Here is a 20,870-nt window from a genome sequence, read left to right as displayed (position 1 = left end):
TGCAATAATTTATAATTATTATATAAAGCCTATACTCTCCTCTTTAATATGACACCAATACCAGCATCGTACGAGGATTACACATAATTAAAATATTTTTTTGAAAAATGTTGACCTTTGAAATTTGTTTGACCTCTAAATAGTCAAAACGATGAGAAAACGAAAAATTAAAAATATCGTTATACTCCATTTTGCCTATACTTTCAAAGGTATATAATCCGGTTAAAGTGTAACAAAAATTTTTTGAAAATTTTTGGACGGTGATATCGGCCATTTCTGAGGAATATTGAGGCCAATGTTTTTTAGCCTTTGGATACACAAAATACCAAATTACAACCAATTCGGTAGTAAAATGGGACAAATATCTTAAAAATTCCTTAAAACTACGACGTGTCACGCGTCACTTTGTATGGGGGCTATACGAAAAACTAGACCTACATAGCCCGCTTTCAATACTAAAAGTCCTACGTACATACAATAGATTCTACCAAAATATCATCCACCTACTTCAATCCGTTCGGACGCTAGAGTGATTTCCACACACGGAAGGACATGCTGATCACGCTGATCAAGAATATATATAGTTTGTGGGGTCTACAATGATTATTTCGAGTAGTTACAAACGAAATGACAAGCTTAATATACCCCCCATCTTATGGCGGAGGGTATAAAAACATTACTACCTGTCCACGCAACAGCCAAAGAATCAGGAGGTGGCGCATATCTGCAAGAAAAAGAGAGATAGTAAACAAGTAAAAATCGTTAAGTTCGGTTTGGACGAACTTTTTAAACCCTACACCATAAATATTCTGAACTAAAATGGAATAATTAGTTTACTTTAATGTCCTCAATTCTATGTTGATTAGTTTTTCGACCACAGATACCTCAAATGCCTAAATGAGGTCTGAAAATGTATCTAAAATGTCTTCAATCGGGCAATACCTTTATAAGTGGCTACATCACAGTGTAGGTCCAAACTTGACAATTGTTGTGACCACTGGGAACCTCTTATGACAAATTACAGATAGTTCGTCCAACAAATGTAGCTAAATTTGGCAAAATTCCTTGAATTGGGATATATCGTTATATGCGCTCAATACCAAACCATGGACCTATGTTAAACATTTTTGGTGTATAAGTTTTGTGACCGCCGGTAAAAAATGTAATTAAAATTCTCAAAATACTAAAAATCGTGAGATACAATTTTTGATGAAGAATTTTGTGACAGATAGGAAATTCTACTTCAAATAACAGATAGTTCGGTCAAAAAATATGGGGGCGATAGCAAAATATGGATCTATGTTGACAAATCTTAGTACAGAAGTTTTGCGACCGCTGGGATCGTCACATGTCAAATAATCGCTATTTCTGTAAAAATGTTGTTAAAATCTTCAAAATACCATAAATCGGGAGTTATCGTTATATGGGGTATATACTAAAATATTAGCCTATGTTGAAAATTTTTGGTAGAGAAGTTTCATGAATTCAGAGAACTTCAAATGACAAATTGCAGGTATTTCGGCAAAAAAAATGTAGATAAAATTCTCAAAATACCGAATATCGGGAGGTAGCGTTATTTGCGGACCATACCAAAATGTGGACCAATATAGCACATCTTTTGGTAGTGCTGATATTTACCAACATCTACCATATCCAATAATTATATCCTAACGATGTTTTGTGGGAGTATTTAGCTCCTCTTCTATGTGAACTGTAAAATATCACATTATTATTATATGTATGCCGTATTTCATATGATTCTTGGTATGAATTTCAATACAGTTGTTTATATGAACAATTTTTCCTGCAGTGACTCATTCATTCTTCCCAAAACGTGGAAACCTCAAGTGAAAGTCGCTTATAAATTATATCATTTTGACTGCGTACCATGTCTCCATACCCATTGTAAACTCATGTGCGAACATATACATATCTACATATGTACATACATATACAAACTTACTTGTTTCGGAGATTGTTCATCGACCTCAGCATACGCATTTGGCTGGTTTTCATGTTGGCTCTGATCCTGTTCTTGTTGTTGGCGTAACATTTGTTCATCGATATGCTTGCGTATACGTAATTCAGTTTCCTGGAAACGTTTTCTGTCAAAAACACACCGAACCCAAAAAATAAATCACAAATATTTTATTAAAATGACATTGAATTCAATACAAATCAATGACATAACATTAATGTTAAGGAAATGTGTGCATCATACTACCTTGCTCTCAAAATCTGTTGCATATCTTTAGGGTCTGATGTAAATGGTGTGGGTACACGTTCCGAACGTTCTTTCATTTTAGCTCTTTCCTGTTCGAGGAACTCTTTTAGACGTTGTTCACATGGACGCCATTCTTCATCATGAATCCTGTTAACAGAGAATGCCAGCAAAAAAAGACACGAAAAGATTAAAAATGGAAAAAATAATGGAAAACAATGAAACAAGTGGTAGTTGTAGTTGATATTGGGAATTTTCATACAATACACAAAGAATGAGCAGACAATAAGAAAAGTTATAATCCTTTTTGCATGCCTTGTGGACAATAAAAACAACAAATTTACTTGCAGCCACAAAGACGGGAAAAGTTAATTAAATTAAATGCTCTGCAGTTAGTGGACAGAATAAGTGTGTGTGTTATAATTTATATGTGTCAGGGGGGATGAAAGTACTGTGGTAGTTAAAGTATGTGTTTTTCTTAGGGCACAAGAAAAATATGGCCCGAGGGACAGTAGTAAAAAATTACTTGTGAAAAAAGCATTGTCAAATATTTATAATGTGTCGTACTTAAAAAACAATTTAAAAATCCCAAACACGTGTTGTGCTTGTGTCTTGTGTAGTGTGACTTTTGTTTAGCGAGAAGTGGCTTTGTTATACCCTACACCACCATGTGGGTTTTGGCCCACCATTATATATAATTTTGACCGGGTCGTCCCGAAATTTTTGATGGAGTCAACAGACTTCTTCCATAAAAGGAAGAAGTCTGTTGATTTTTGGTGATCGCCAAATAAAATTCAGATATCGGAATGGGTCAACATCTTAAGCGAATATCTCCGCTTCTATTAAGATTATTCCAAAAGGAATGATTCAATACAGGTTGGCGGTGCTCAAACAACGTAGACGTTGCAATAATCGCTCTAATCCATTTCATTTATCCATTTAAGGATTTGATATACCTATAATGACAAATATTCCAACTTTGATTGTGGGACGCTGCAATAAAAGTGACCAATATTAAAATAGACATTCTGAGCTTTAAACTGGTTCCAATTGTGTTACCAAAAGTGGTCAAATGCATACTGGAAATATATAAAAAGACGCTCAACTAACCCAATTTCCAATTTGTGAAATTTTATATAAATGTTTATGTTCGACGAATAATACACCGTCCTGACTTTAATTCAATACAGAATAGGTTGGTTTTACTAGTCAAACAACAGAGTGGTTGCAAAACACTTTAAGCTGTCCGAATTTTTATATTTTGAAATTTGTATTTGGTCAAATATAAACTACACGGTGCTCTTGAGCCAACTTTAACCCCCTGTTTATGTATGTCGACCGAAAGGTTTCATTTTCTGTTCATGTAAACATCTTTGAAACGAAAATCTATGCGACCGACAAGCCATGCGAAGTAACACGTAAACGTACACTTTTCCATGTAAATTTGGGTTTATGTATTTCGAAAGGTGACGTAGGGGATGAATGATACCAAGCAACGGTCTTGACCGGCTTTAACATGGCAAAGCCCAGGATTTATCTTGGTCCCTCTTTCATCTCAAGTGGACACTGACCTCCCCGTGGTGTCACCTGGGGAACTGCCTTTAACACCCGTTAAAGGTAGTGAGCCGCGCGTTCACCCATAAGAACGTTAAAAACTTGGGTTTGGGCGTCGGGTTAGTAACCCTCCCCTAGAAAAAACATCCTACTATGAAAAAACGAAAGAAAAGAAAAACAAACCACTCTAAAGCTGACGAACCCCGCAAACGTTTTAAGGACCATGATCTGCGAATCTGCAGATCGTACCCGTCTAAACGTTGCAAATAAAGCACGAACAGACACAACGCGGAAGTTGGACATCGATAGGCTGCAAACACAACAGATAGCCACAGCATATTCCACTCAACTAGCCCAATTGCTTAACGCGAGCACTCTATGTCCCGATAACATAACAACACAATGGCAACATATTACCCACTCCATGCAAACAGCCGCAAAATCCATACTTGGATTCCAGAGACCTCCACAAAGGAAATCATGGTATGACCAGGAGTGTCGTGCTGCTACCGAAGAGAAAAATGCGGCATATAGAGCTACTTTACAATCAGTAGCAACGCGTAGCGCACGAGAGAGATATCGGGAGAAAAGGAGAGAAGAGAAACGTCTTTTCCGCAAGAAAAAGAGAGAAATGGAAAAGCGGGAGTGTGAAAAAATCGAGATGTACAGGAGCCAGAATGAAGTCCGAAAATTCTACCAAAGAGTGAAGCATCAAACAGATGGCTTTGGTACAGGCAAATCCTCCTGTAGAGACCAGCAAGGTAATCTGGTAACAGATGCAGATAGCGTGCTCAGGATATGGAAGGAACATTTCTCCAATCTGCTGGTATCCAATAGTAGCGAAGACGATGATACCACAGATCCAATCCCAGAAGATGGTATAGAATGTATACCGCCCGGCCAAGATGAGGTAAAAACAGCAATCAACCGGCTGAAGAATAATAAAGCAGCAGGAGCCGATGACTTACCAGCCGAGCTGTTTAAAACCGGAGGCGACGCGCTGATAAGGTGTATGCATCAGCTAGTTAGCACCATCTGGCAGGAAGAACGCGTACCCGACGATTGGAACCTGAGCATCCTATGCCCCGTCCACAAGAAAGGAGATAAGACTGTATGCTCAAACTATAGGGGCATAAGTCTTCTCCCTATTGCCTATAAGATAGTGTCAGGGATATTGTGCGAACGACTAAAGCCAATGGTCAACGAAATAATTGGACCATACCAATGTGGCTTTAGACCTGGCAAGTCCACCATTGACCAGATATTTACCCTGCGGCAAATCCTAGAGAAGACCCAAGAGATGCAGATCGACACATTTCACCATTTTGTCGATTATAAAGCAGCATTCGACAGTCCCTCCGATCAAAGGTATTCCACGCAATGTCTGAATTTGGTATCCCCGCAAAGCTCATCCGGCTTTGTAAGATGACATTAACTGATACTAGGTCCTCAGTTAAAATTGGAAAGAACCTCTCCGAAGAATTTTGTACCAAAAGAGGTTTCAGACAAGGAGACAGCCTTTCGTGTGATCTTTTCAACATTTTGCTGGAAAAGGTAATACGAGATGCAAATGTCAAAAGAAATGGTACAATTTACACCAATAGCAACATGTTACTTGCCTATGCTGATGACATAGACATCATGGGACGATCAGTAAAGGAAGTAACTGATACCTTTAGGAAGGTCGAAGCAGAATCTGCGAAAGTGGGTCTTGCGGTAAACGGCGAAAAGACCAAATTGACATAGACATCATGGGACGATCAGTAAAGGAAGTAACTGATACCTTTAGGAAGGTCGAAGCAGAATCTGCGAAAGTGGGTCTTGCGGTAAACGGCGAAAAGACCAAATTGATGGTGTCGACGCGCAAAGCGTCCATAGAGCTCGGACCAACTGTTGAAGTTGGTACCTACAATTTTGAGGTAGTTAAAGACTTCGTCTACCTCGGCACTGCCGTATACACAACAAACAACATCAGTTGTGAAATAAGAAGAAGAATTGTATTGGCCAACAGATGCTACTATGGTCTCGTCAAACAAAAATAACACTATACAAAACGCTGATACTACCCGTGCTAATGTATGGCTCCGAAGCATGGGTACTTGCGCAAGCAGATAAGGCAGTGCTTGGTGTGTTTGAGAGGAAAATTCTTCGAAAGATCTACGGGCCGATTTGCGTTGACGGTGAATTTCGACGTCGTATGAACCACGAGCTATATAAGCTATACAAAGACATGAATATAGTTAAACGTATCGAGATGCAACGATTGCGTTGGCTAGGCCATGTCATGAGAATGAGCGATGATGAACCCGCTAAAAAGGCGTATGAATACATGCCACATGGCGGTGCACGCAGAATCGGCAGGCCTAAGCTTCGATGGAGCATACAAGTGGATGAAGAAATGAAAAGGCGCGGTATTCCAAAAAGTCAAGCGAAAAACAGAGAGGAATGGAGATCTTTTCTTAGTTCGGTCTATGGAACAAATGTTCTGTAATGGGCCAACTAAGTAAGTAAGTATTTCGAAAGGACTGTCTTTTGTAGAAAGAGAATGTCAAAATCACTCACTTCCTTTGTAGCTGTGGAGTAGAACGTAAACTCGCGAATAACACCGAAAATCTTAAAACAAATTTATGCAACACATTCTTGAAACAAAATAAAAAATTTATAGACACGTTTAACCCACTTTTTGTGTTTTGTTATAGTATTGTCTATTATCTATCATTCCACGCTTATAATGTTTTATTTGGCTTATGCATTTTTACGCATTTTGCCTAAAACGCAAGCATTTCAAACAAATCGACTTTTTTGTAATTTTCGACGTTTGATGAAAAATTTAAATATGCCATATAAATTTAATCATAAATGTAACATTCATGTAAAGTCAGGGATTTGTTAGTAATGTTGTAAGAGTAGTTTCTCAATCAAAAAACCAAGGCATTGGTATGTAAGAATACGCCTATATTACCCTTCTAAGTTTTCGGGATTTTAAAAAGAAGGCCCGATTGCAGGAAAGCTATACGTTTTAGGGAAAAAAGTTATTTTTTAGAATACTAGTTTCATACAACGACACAGTTCTCTTAGTTCTTTGGATTGAAGCAAAGAACTCCTCCCCACTTTTATGACGACTAGAGCTCAAGAATAAATGTGACCGACGAATTCGTTTAAATGCAAATTCAACAGAAATTTAAAAATAAAAAGTAAACACACATCACAACAAAACTTCCAAAGTGAATCTAAAATAGACACATAGCATGGTGGACGATTTGTTTGTTGTTATTTTCGACAAACAACATAGTTATGATGATTCTCTGTATTGTGGAGACGCATAACAGTGGGAGTAGTTAATTTGGTTTGCATATGCGGCTACGAGAGTTTTTGAATATTTCTGTTGAATTCGCATTTAAACGAATTTGTCGGTCACATTTGTTCTTGAGCTCGAGTCGTCATAAAATTGGGGAAGAGTTCTTTGCTTCAATGCAAAGAACTAAGAGAACTGATAAGTCCAAGTGGCGTTGGATGAAACTAGTATTCTCTGCCCTTCTCTAAAGTAAATCAATTTTAAATCAATCAATTTTTTTAAAAATAACAAGTAAAAAGTCGTTAAGTTCGGCAGGGCCGAACTTTTTATACCCTCCACCATAAAATAGTCTTAATTAAAATGGAATAATTAGTGTCCTTTCACAATTTTAGGTGTAACAACTTTTCGACAATGGATAGACTCCTACTGCCTCCCACTATTGCTTAAATTACACTGTGAACACAAATGTTGGGGCAGAGATAATTCCTTTTGGAGATGAAAGCCTTTGGTGTGTGTATATAAAAAACCCCGAAGGACAGATGCGCCGTGATTCGAACTTCCGCGTTATGGCGTGATGAAGTTTTTGCAAGAGACCCTGTAAGCCATCATGAATTAGCATTATATCTTTGTTTGTTGTTTTTGTAGAGCACTTAAGCAACAGTGAAAAAAGATATAACGCTAATTCCTGATGGCCCACAGGGTCTCTAACGAAAATTTCATCACGCCATAACGCGGAAGTTCGACTCACGGCGGATCTGTCCTTCGGGGTTTTTAATATACACACACCAAGAGCTTTCATCTCCAAAAGGAATTATCTCTGCCCCAACATTTGTGTTCACAGTGTAATTTAAGCAATAGTGAGAGGCAGTAGGTGTCTATCCATTGTCGAAAAGTTACATTACAGCTAGTTTGGTTAAAAATTGCAGCTAAAATTCTCAAAATACCGAAAATCGGAAGATACCGTTATATGGGGGATATACCAAAACATGGACCTATGTTGATGATGTTTCGTTAGAGATGTTTTATGACCACTGAGAACTTCAAATGTCAAATTACAGCTATGTTTGGTGGAGATGTTTCATGACCACTGAGAACCTCAAATGGCAAATTACAGCTAGTTCGGTTAAAAATTGTAACTAAAATGCTCAAAATACCGAAAATCGGGAGGTACGGTTATAAGGGGGCCATACCAAAACATGGACCTTTGTTGATGATGTTTCGTTGGAGATGTTTCATGACCACTGAGAACCTCAAATGGCAAATTACAGCTAGTTCGGTTAAAAATTGTAGCTAAAATTCTCAAAATACCGAAAATCGGGAGGTACCGTTATATGGGAGCTATACCAAAACATGGACTTATGTTGACGATGCTTCGTTGGAGATGTTTCATGACCACTGAGAACCTCAAATGGCAAATTACAGCTATTTCGGTTAAAAATTATAGCTAAAAATCTCAAAATACCGAAAATCTTGAGGTACCGATATATGGGGGCTATACCAAAACATGAACCTGTGTCGACGATGTTTCATGACCACTGAAAACCTCAAATGTCAAATTGTAGATAGTTCGGTTAAAAATTGTTGCTAAAATGCTGAAAATACCGAAAATCCGGAGGTACCGTTATATGGGAACTATACCAAAACATGGACCTATGTCGACGATGTTTCGTGGAGATATTTCATGACCACTGAGAACCTCGAATGTCAAATTGCAGATAGTTCGGTTAAAAATTGTGGCTAAAATTCTCAAAATACCGAAAATCGGGAGGTACCGTTATATGGGGACTATACCAAAAACATGGACCTATGCCCATATCCTTTGGGGTATAAGTTTGTTGATTACTAGGAACCCTAAGTGCCAAATTATAGCTAATTCGGTCTGCAAATGTGGCGAAGAACGTCAAAATACCTCAAATCCGGAGGTACCGTTATATGGGGGCTATACCAAGGGGGGACCGATATAGCCCATCTTCGAACTTGACCTGCCTATGGAAAAAAGATCCTCGGGTGCAAAATTTCAGCACTCTATCTCAATTATTGCGGACGCTAGAGTGATTACAACAGACGGACAGATGGACAGACGGACATGGCTAGATCGTCTCAGAATTTTATCCTGATCAAGAATATATATACTTTATAGGGTCGCAAATGATTAGTTCGATGTGTTACAAACGGAATGACAAACTTAATATACCCTCCATACTATGGTGGAGGGTATAAAAAGGTACGAAAAATATGAGATGTCCGGATTATATAGAGTATACAATGTAAAAAAATCTAGTGTCCGGATTACCGCGATGTCCCGTTAATCCGGACATCGAGTGTCGGGATTAGCGAAACTATATTGTACAATGTTCATGGATGAGAAAATGTTCATGGTTTTTTTGATTTTCACGATTTTGCTTGGAAATTGCAAGTCCTATCGAAATGCGGTTAGAGGAAATATTGTAGCTGAGAAAATAATATTTTTGCAGGTCTATAATTTTTGTTGAGATATAGAAGTTCAAATCAGGACAATGGACTGACTGTATCGCCTCCTTATAAAAAAAATCATGACTGCGATTTCCCAAATTAAACTTATATATCTCAAAAATGGTACTGCCTAGGAAAAAATTGCGGAAGCTATACTTATAGGGATTTTTCACAGCTATAAGATGTTCTCTAGTCCTATTTCGATAAGACTTACCGTTTTCAAGCAAATCGTGAAAACCTAACAAAAAACCTAAAGATGTGACCTGAACTTCTATATCACAAAACGGTAAAACATAGGAAGAAATCATAACGGTCAATCCTCTAGAGAATTTTCACAGCTATAACATTTTCTTAAGCCCCATTCCGATAGGACTTGCGAAAACCTAAAAATGGTGACCGCGATTTATTTAAAAATCCCCCAGCGATTTTTTCTTGTTTTTGGAGTTTTATCATATATGAACATTGCTGTTTCAGAATCCGCAAAAACTCCCCAGGTGTAAGTCGGTTTTATTTAAAGTTAGTTAAGCGCGCCGTACATAACATTGTTTTATAAGGAGGCGATACAGTCAGTGCATTGTCTCAATTTGAACTTCTATATCTCAGAATTTATAAAACCTAAGAAAATATTATAAAGGTAGAGGATTTTCACAGCTGCAATATTTTCGATAGGACTTGCGGTTTCCAAGCTAATACTAAAATAATAATACTAAAATCTAAAGAATCCTAAAAATGTGAACTTAGATCCGGTTCACCGGTTATTCGAACCGAATGAACAGATTTAAAAACCAGGTTAGACCCGGTTCTACTGAACCGATTACTGCAAAGTGGATATCGCTTGAAAGCTTATGGAAATCTCTAACACATAATGTGGTTATTTTAACAGGTTCCTCATAATGTACTTAAGAGGCTAATTTTTAATTTTTTTTTAAATCATAAAGATCATTCTTGTATGCAATTGTTAAATCTTCAAATTTTACTTTAGCCGGCTTTTGTCTTACTTTAAATCTTACCGTTTTTGAGAAAAATTAAAAAATCCGAATAATGCCTCCAAAAATTACCTTTGACCCCTAATAACTTTGTTTTTTCACACATGTGATCGATGTGGTCTTTTAGGACGTTGCTTCTAATTATAAAACTCTCCACCAAAATTCAGCTTTGTGGACATTTTTGTTTTTTCCTCCCTTATACGCATGTCTATTTTGACTGGGCTATTATAACAAAATCAGGTTGTACATATGCACCTACGTTGCGAACCAAAATTACACTACTAGTTATGTATTTTGTGAAACAAATTCTACTCTTTCTATATCCAAATCAATTTCACCCACTATCCTTGCTGTCACAACTTTCCTTGTGCACATATTAATTATTTCCCATTATTAAAAAAATAACATCCTTCCTGTTAAATAGAATACCACATTGATTTTTATGTCATGACTCCAATGTACGCATTTTAGAATTATGTTTCCTTAATTCCGCTGACATATTACGAATAACATCCGCCTTAATAAATCATAGATAGCATCGGTTTTTTAATGGTTTGATGTAATCATATTTTATGTCTTTTATTTAAGACACCAAAAGCTTTTCATATGCAAATAAGAATACTATGCGTGGTTTTTATACTCATACAACACCTACACACCACATCCTTCTAACGGAGTTTTAAAGAAACAAACACAAAGGAAGTGAAGAAATTCTGTATTTTTTATCAGTCATAATATAACCACAAGCTGAAGGTATTTGAATCATAGCAATGTCTACAATGCAACATATTTGAAGCCACAAAATATGTTTCTTTAGAATAATAAAAATGTCTTTAGAATTTAAATTTTAACACATTTTTAAAGGTTGACCTTGTACCGCTTCCAGTTAAATTTTGTAATCACTCTACTTGTTAATGTGTTGTTCACCCGTGAGTTTGCCATTGAGATTTGTTTTCTGTCAATATAAAAAGGCAAATATGAACAAGTAAAAAACGTTAAGTCCGCGGGCCGAACTTTTTATACCCTCCACCATAAACACTCTTAATTAAAATGGAATAATTAGTTTCCTTTCACAATTTTAGGTGGAAACATTTTTCGACCATGGATACCCCAAAGACCTAAATTATCTAATCTAATCTAATCTAATCTAAAAAAATGTGTTCAGCCAGGTGAAAGGTACCACCTACGGGGCTATATCAAAGTGTCTACCTATCATTACAATTTTTGATTGAAAATTTTGATAACTGCAGGGAACTTCAAAAGTCAAATTACAGGTAGTTCCGTCAAACAATGTAGCTAAGACCCTCAAAATACCGAAACTCGGGAGGCACCGTTCTATGGGAGCCATACTAAAACGTGGGCCGATATAGCCCAAAATCGTTTTGGGAGTTATGTCACGGCACCGACAATATCGGTCCACTCCTTCGGGTACCTCCCACACAAAATTCTGAAAAAGTGCAGTTCAAGACATCCTCTCCTTGTAACAACTTGTATTCGCTGCCCCCATTACGGCGGTACAAGTTTTATCAGGGGCAAGTCCATACTTCCTGAGAAAATGGGCCAAAAGTTTTATAAACCCGCTATGGCACAATGTGTAGTGGATGGCACTATGTGTATAAGTCCACTCCTTCCGGTACCTCCCACACAAAAGTTCGAAAATATTCGCTACAATGGTACGCGCGATATCTCTAAACGAAGCAACTGATTTGATCCATACTTTGGATATCGAAATATTTTGTCCAAACTTAGTTTATGTTCAAATTTAGGCCCTATCGGACAAATCCATGTTTCCAGATATAATGGTCCAAAAGCTCTAAATTATGTATATGGAAACCAAGCTTTTCACTGGTAAATATTTTAGGGACATACTAAAGTTTTCACCTATCTGGCTTTTATACAGAATGGCTTAAGGCGAACTGAACTGAAATAATTAATATTTAATTTTATATTTGACTACTGTCGACATCCATTTGGTACTGATTGAACGCTTTGCTTGTCTTCTTGGTTAACCTTTTACATGTCTTTAATACACCAAATAGAAGCAGAGGTATTTGTCATTAAAGTAAAAGCTTCAAAATGTTAAAATTGTGATAGCTTAGAAAGAGGGATGTGCGCCAACTTATTGTGCATCATAATATAGGTGATTTTACCGATATTCCTATATATCCGTTATTTGGCCACCTACGCCAACTTAATTTGCATCATTGTGAAGATGTGATTTTCTACTTTCATATTTATGCTTTGCTTTTAGAAGGTCCCCAACCAAAGCTGTGATATTCGTCGCCAGCAGAGGTGAATCGTACAGGCCGATTTCCCTCTTGTCGCTAGTAGCAACGATTCTAAAGGCACTTTTCCCCTCCACCATGAGAAACAGTTTCCCATCACCACTATAGCATTACAAGCACTATCCGCACATGTCAGTCTAGTACTGAACCATAGCAGACCATGCGACCGAACAGTTCTGGTGGTTCTTGACCTATCGAAAGCTTTCTTTCCGTGCTAAACTGTTCAAGGATATAGAGACAGCTTACTTCCAGCTATGTTCGAAACGTTGGATAAACAATGATGTACGAGTATATGTGTGGACGCCAGTGTTTTGTAGAATTCAGAAATAAGAAGTCCAAAAACCGTAGAGTGAAACAGGGCGTTCCGCAAGGCGGGATTATATCTCCACAACAGTTTAATATCTATCTTTGTGAATTTTCACAGCCTCCAGACGGCATAGAGATCGAAATGCATGCGGATGATTGTGCGATCTTGGCGTCGGGTCCTACCTTCGATGACATATGACTACATAACTGACGTAGTGCAGCTCTTCCATATGAGCAATATCAAAATATCCTCTTCTAAATACACTGCCACACTGTTCAAGACATGGACGGCTGCAATTAGGGAGCCTGAACATATTCGTTTATGGTATCCTAATTCCGAATAAAAATTACCCCAAGATATTGGGTGTAACGTTCGATAGTGTCGTTTACAAATGTTAGCTTACTCAGTGGAACTGAATAAAATGTACGAACGAACATATTTGCGTTGCTACAACAACGACATACCCAAATTGAACTGGGAAAGACAAAAATGCGATGAACTAAACAAGTGAATGATGAATTTATAACAAGTAAAAACTTTTTATACCCTACACCATAAGATATTCTGAACTAAAATGGAATAATAAGTTTCCTGTTAGTGCAAAATTTGTTCAACCACGGATACCCCAAGTGCCTAAATTAAGTCAAAAATGTATCTAAATAAAAATGTCTTCAATCTGTTGGTACCTTTATATGCCAAAACATGGACCTATGTGGACGATTTTTGGTATAAGATTTTCGGGCCCTCGAGAACTTCAAATGTCACATTACAGCTAATTCAGTAAAAAAATTGAAGCTGAAATCCTCAAAATACCAAAAATCGGTGGGTATCGTTATATGGGGCTATACCAAAATATGGGCGTATTTCGACGATTTTTGGTGGAGAAGTTTCGTGACCACTGAAAACCTCAAATGTGAAATTACTGCTAGTTCGATAAAAAAATTAGCCAAAATCCCGAATCCCAAACCTTAAATCGTGAGGTACCGTTATATGGGGACTATAACCACATGTGGACCTATCTTAGCAATATTTAGTGGAGAAGTTTTTTTGGTATTTCAGTTAATTCGGTCAAAAAATGTAGCTGAAAGCCTCAGTATTTTGAGGGAGGTAACGATATATGGGGGCTTGAACTTGACATGTCTATGGAAAAAATACATTCAGGTGCAACATTTTAGCATTCTATCTCAATTATTGCGGACACTAGAGTGATAACAACAGACACATTTTATCCTGATCAAGAATATATATTCTTTATATGTTCGCAAATGATTAGTTCAATGTGTTACAAACAGAAAAAACTAATTTAATATACCCTCCATACTATGGTGTAGGGGATAAAAACATTTTAATGGATCGGATGATTTTGAAACCTATTAGTTCGGCTTATATGACATTTATTTAAAGTGCACATTAAACTTACCTCAACAAATCGATTCCTTTGGTGGCATCCTCTTCTGTATATTGCCTTTCCAAATTATCCTGATCCTGAATACGATGGCGTAATTGTTCCAACCGTTGAACTTCTTCCTCTTCGTGTTGTATACGTTCACGTTGCCACTTGGCACCTTGCAATTTTAAACGTTCCGCATTCTTTTCTCGATTTGTTTTAAGCTAAACAGCCAAAAACAAAAAAAGAATGATACTTTGAAAGAAAAAAATCTCATCACAGTGTCTAATAATAAATCCATTTTTTTGTTTGTGACGAAGGTTGATTGTGTTGTTGTAAAGATTTACTTACCTTCGCTCTGGCTTTTGATATTTCCAAATCGGCTTTTTTGTCCACCACAAAAATGGGGTCATCTGCCAATTCATCAGGAATAACTTTGGTTTTCCCTTCAATAATTAAAATTCGTTCTCGTTCAACTTCTTTAAGCTATTAAAAGAAAGAAAAAAGTAAGAAAGAAAGTTAGGAAGGGGGAAATGAAAGGATGACATGCCATCACGAAACTCTTAAATTCCCATTGAGATTCATTCAAGGTGTGTGTTACCAGTGTCAAAGTTGAATGGAAATTATTGGTGGTAATGGTGGGTGGAGGGTAACTAAGGTTTCAATTTATTGCTAATTTGTTTTGTTTGCCGAATATAAGACCAATAAAAACCAATTCTGGCCTTATTTTTCATAAATATTTTCGTTGCCAAGTTTGTGGTTGTCAATGTTGTGCCTGCTGTTGTTGGGTTTTTGGTATTATCCGATAGTGTCATGATTTCGTTTTTTTTTTCATCTTTTTGTTTAGCAAAAGTGTCACTTTAATTTGTTTGGTGATTATGTTTCACTTCCATTACTTTTTTGTTTCTTTATATTAGAAAAATCGATTGAATTTTCGTTACTTGGGGAGGGTTGGTAATTGGTTTCAACTTTTGTTTTCCCAATATGGTTGGTAGGAGTTATTTTTGGGTTAGGGGTAAGAAGACCGCCTCGTAGACTTCATGTAATCTAATACAAACTGAATGGTTTTATTCTTTTTAGAATTTTGTTGACTATATGGTATCCTTTCCTCCGAATTATGAAGACACCAGCTATTTCGAAAGACACCAACAAATGAATTAAATAATGAAGCATTTTAAATTATTTTTACACAACGGTTTATTAGATAAACAAATACCTTTTCTTTAAATTTGAAACACGATTAATTAGAGTCGTTAGTGTTTAAAAATAACTTGTCAAATATTTTTATACCCTCCACCATAATACGGACATTTCGTTTGTAACACATCAAATTATTCATCGCAGACCCTATAAAGTACACATATTCTTGATCAGCATAAAATTCTAAGTCGATTTAACCATGCACGCCTGTCCGTCCGTCAGTTGAAATCAAGATACAGCTCGCAATTTTTAAGATAGAGTTTTATACGAGGAGCACTAGAAAACCTTCTGGACTAGACAACACGCAATATCGGGGTCATTTGACATTTTTTGGAAACTATGACAGTTTTTAGCCTAAGCGTTTGACATACGACCATGTGTTAGGTTGTTTACAGTGACTTGAAAAAATTACTTTTTAAAACAAAGAAATTCACTTGTGAACATTTTCGTCCGCAACTCGGCAAGAGTGCATCGAACAAATTAAATCTTTGTATGTCGATTAAGGACTATCCTATAGCACTATGAAAAACTGGTTTAATGAATTCAATCGTGGCCGATACTTGCTGAAAAACGAAGGTCGTGAGGGTCGTCAAAAAACGGCCGTTGTGCCAGAAAAAAATAAAGCCGTGCGTGAACGGATAACACAATATCGCCATCTTATATACCGTGAGATAAAGGCATCCTTGGGCATTTCCACCAACTAACATTTGATATTGCATGAACACCTGGCCGCAAAAATTTGTTTTTTTCATTAGATCCAGCAAAATTGGTTATTCGCTCAAAGAATGGCATTTGTGAATTGGTGCAAAAAAAATTGTGAATAAAAACAATGTCGGTGCTTCAAACGACATTTATAAGATCGTCGCAGACGATGAATCTTGGATCTATGCTTAGGAGCCCGAAACAAAACAGGAATCGAACGTTTGGGTCTTCGAAAGCGAGCCAAATCCAACGAAAGTTGTTCAAGGAAGAAGGCATTCAAAGCAATTGGTCGCCTGTTTCTGCAGCAAAACTGACCTTGTGGCGACAATACGGCTTGAGAAAGGTAGGACGATAAATTCTAAGTGCTACATTACAATTAGTTTGCCTAAAATCTCCTGAGGAATCCGAAAACGAACAAGAGAAGACGTTCTGCATCATGACGATGCGAGCTCTCACACATCTATTCAAACCAGCGCCTGATTGACCGGACATTCCTGTCCCCAACTTTAAGTGGGTACGTTAAAATGTCAGATAATGTTCATAAAATGTTTCATTCGGTAGGCCCTTTTTTGGTGCCTATATCTAACTATGTATGTTGACAATTTTTGGTGGGCTAGAAATTGGGAGGTACCGTTATATAGGGGTTATAATAAAACATGGACCTATGTTGACAGTTTTTGATGGGAGCCTTTAATGTCAAATAACTCCTAATTCGGTTAAAAATTGTAGCTAGAATCCTCAAAATACCCAAAATGGCTACATAACGTGGGAACTTCAAATGTCATTACCAGCTAGTTCGGAGGAAATTTAAAAGCCAACAAAAATTCTGCAACAAAGATTGTTCATTTAAGTTCATATTTTCGTATAGCCCACAGAAAATATGAACTTAAATGAACAATTTTTGTTGGCTTTTAAATTTCAAATTACAGAAAGTTTGGGGCTATACCAAAACATGGACCTACGTTGGTTAAACATTTTAAGTAAAATCCTCAAAGTATCGAAAATCGGGAAGTATCGTTATATTGGAGCTATGTTGAAAATTGTTGATGCAGATGTGTGGTGACCACTTCAACCTTCAATTCTCAAATTACAGTTAGTTCGGTTAAAAATTGTAGCTAAAATTGCAAAATTACGGAAAATTGGGAGGTACCGAATATCGACCTTTCTTGACAATTTTTGGTGGAGAGGTGTGGTGACCACTAGGAATTTCAAATGTCAAATGTAGGTAAAATTCTCAAAATACCGAAAATCGGGAGATACCGTTATATGGGGCTATACCAAAACATGGACCTATGTTCATAATTTTTTCGAATATAAGTTTTTTGGTAACTAAGAACCCTAAATATCAAATTATTGCTAATTCGATCTAGAAATGGGACTTAAAACGTCAAAATACCTGAAATCGGGCGGTAACGTTATATGGGGGCTATTTCGAAACATGTACCTATGTCCACTAGTTATATAAGTTTATTGACATTTAAGATCCCTAAATGTCAATTTATAGCTAAATCGGTCTGAAACACTTAAGAACCCTAAATGTCAAATTATAGCTAAATCGGTCTGAAAATGTAGCTAAAAACGTCAAAATACCGTAAATCGGGGGTACCGTTATATGGGGGCTATACCAAAACGTGGACCTATGTCCACAAATTTTGTTATATAAGTTTATTGACAGTTAAGAACCCTAAATATCAAATTATAGCTAAATCGGTCTGAAAATGTATCTCAAAACGTCAAAATACCGTAAATCGGGGGTACCGTTATATGGGGGCTATACCAAAACGTGGACCTATGTCCACAAGTTTTCTTATATAAGTTTATTGGCACTTAAGAACATTAAATGTCAAATTATAGCTAAATCGGTCGGAAAATCGGAAAATGTAGCTAAAAACGTCAAAATACCGTAAATCGGGGGTACCGTTATATGGGGGCTATACCAAAACGTGGACCTATGTCCACAATTTTGTTATATAAGTTTATTGACAGTTAAGAACCCTAAATATCAAATTATAGCTAAATCGGTCTGAAAATGTATCTCAAAACGTCAAAATACCGTAAATCGGGGGTACCGTTATATGGGGGCTATACCAAAACATGGACATATGTCCACAAGTTTTCTTATATAAGTTTATTGGCACTTAAGAACCCTAAATGTCAAACTATAGCAAAATCGGTCTGAAAATGTAGCCAAAAAACGTCAAAATACCGTAAATCGGGGGGTACCGTTATATGGGCGCTATACCAAAACGTGGAACTATGTCCACAACTTTTGTTATATAAGTTTATTGACAATTAAGAACCCTAAATGTCAAATTATAGCTACATCGGTCTCAAAATGTAGCTAAAAACGTCAAAATACCGTAAATCGGGGGGTACCGTTATATGGGGGCTATACCAAAACGTGGACCTATGTCCACAAGTTTTGTTATATAAGTTTACTGACAGTTAAGAACCGTAAATGTCAAATTATAGCTAAATCGGTCTGAAAATGTAGTTAAAAGCGTCAAAATACCGTAAATCGGGGGTACCGTTATATGGGGGCTATACCAAAACGTGGACCGATATGGCCCATCATCGAACTTGACCTGCCTGCAAACAAAAGACGCATTTTCCCAAAATTTCAGCGTCCTATCTCCATTTTTGTGGATGTTAGAGTGATTACCACAGACGGACGGACGGACGTGCACAGATCGACTCAGAATTTTACCCTGATCAAGAATATATATACTTTATAGGGTCGCAAATGAGTATTTCAATGCGTTACAAACGGAAAAACAAACTTAATATACCCTCCATACTATGGTGGAGGGTATAATGACATGACAGCATGACACGACTCCCACGTGATCAGTCAAAAAAAGGTTATTGAAAAAAGTACCTCTAGTTGGATCACCCGTTATTATTCGTGTATTAGACAAGGAGGGCTTTGTCCGCACAGAACTTCTTGGATAAATGTATGTACGCATTTTTTGTATCACCAATTGACAAGGTATTCATGTGGTATACATCTGACTGATCCTTGGAAAAATAAGCTTCCAAATATTTTTCTCAACCGATTGGAGTGCCGGCACACAAAAAATCAATTCATTTTGTGCATCGTGTATTAAACTATCCACAAGAAAATATTGTTCATTTAATTTTTGAATTATTTTTAATATTTCATATGTGTTTTCTTATTAGCAGACACCAAAGTATTTTCTCACATGGATTCATAAAAATAATTTATATTTTATTTTTATGCTTCGTTCCCATTTAATCTGAATCATGTTTCCAGAATTGAACCTGTGAATTGAAAAGAAGCACTGATATAACACTAAATCGATAGTAGGTTTTAACAAAAAGCAAAAACATTTAATGGGATTAATTATATTAACAAATACTTTTGTCTTTATAATTATTGTACTATTTTCATTTGGTGCTAAAATTCTTAGTATTTTAGCGAATTTGATTTTTGAACAATGTAAACGATTTTATTTTCTTATTTCGTGTTTTTAAATTGTCGACCAAATGCACTAAGAAGATGCGTAAATACATTCTTCATATTCCTTTTTGTGTCGGAGATACATATAGTCAATTAAATAAATTTCATTAGCTATACGACATTCGCTTGTATCAACTGTAGCTGCCATTGAAGATGTAATGCGGTTTCATAGAAATGGGTAGAAAACCTCTACACAGAAAAAGATCAATATAGCATAGTTCCCGTACTTTTTAATAGTAAAACTCGTAAAAGAGAGAACTTTAAGCAAATTGTTGACACACAAAAGTTTTTTGAAATAGTTCGGGAACGGAAAAATAGAAAATACGTCAAAAAAAATTGGAACAAATGTCAAAGTCGGCGTACCAGCCAATCAGACGCCGGCAATTATGTTACTATTTTTTACACGCTCAAATTTGTCGAGTAAAAAGTTTTTAAAGAGAGCGTAATTCAGCGCCATTTTTGTCTAAAGAGAAGTGAACATTTTACAACTTTTTTGTGTACGGATTTTCGTTTAAAATGTGTAAAAGTCGTAAAAATTTTAAAAACTTTTTAGTTCTGGAACAAAACTATAATGTTAATATTTTGATTTTACATATTTTCAGTTTGTGCACGCTTTGTCGAAATGGAATGACTGTAACACAGTATTTCCGATTCTGAATGGGTGTAAAACATCGATGTCTCATTGGTATTAAACTTTGTTTAAAAGAAAGTGATATACCTCAGTTAGCTTGTTTTTTTTTCTTCAATACAACTCATGGAGGGTGGTATAAAAAATTCGGACTGGCCGAACTTAAAACTGTTCTTACTTGTTTTTTTTTTCAAATGGTACCATATACACGCACTTGTCAAATACGTCATAAGTTCCAACGAGCCATCTCCAGTCATTTGTTTTCAGACTAATCATTTGTTGGGAATTTTATGAAGCGTCATTAACCCTTTCATGACATCCATCACGCAAAGCTTATTCAAAATCAAACTAG

General features: G+C 36.5%; 1 protein-coding gene across 2 annotated transcripts in view; it reads right to left on the bottom strand.

Moving 5' to 3' along the window:
* LOC141394645 (uncharacterized) overlaps positions 1-20,870 on the bottom strand; it is a 218,598-nt gene that overhangs the window by 32,064 nt on the left and 165,664 nt on the right. For both annotated transcript variants that reach the window (XM_073969368.1, XM_073969367.1), the window contains 4 exons: positions 14,859-14,993; positions 14,541-14,731; positions 2,225-2,371; positions 1,964-2,105 (listed from right to left, as the gene is read on the bottom strand). In XM_073969368.1, coding sequence (XP_073825469.1) covers positions 1,964-2,105; positions 2,225-2,371; positions 14,541-14,731; positions 14,859-14,993 — 615 coding nt within the window. The remainder of the gene's footprint in view (positions 1-1,963; positions 2,106-2,224; positions 2,372-14,540; positions 14,732-14,858; positions 14,994-20,870) is intronic.

This window comes from Musca autumnalis, unplaced genomic scaffold, assembly GCF_047663935.1.
Source record: "Musca autumnalis isolate F117 unplaced genomic scaffold, ASM4766393v1 scaffold_2, whole genome shotgun sequence".
Classification (NCBI taxonomy): domain Eukaryota; kingdom Metazoa; phylum Arthropoda; class Insecta; order Diptera; family Muscidae; genus Musca; species Musca autumnalis.
Note: the sequence above shows the minus strand (reverse complement) of the source record. Positions and strands in the feature narration are given on the sequence as shown.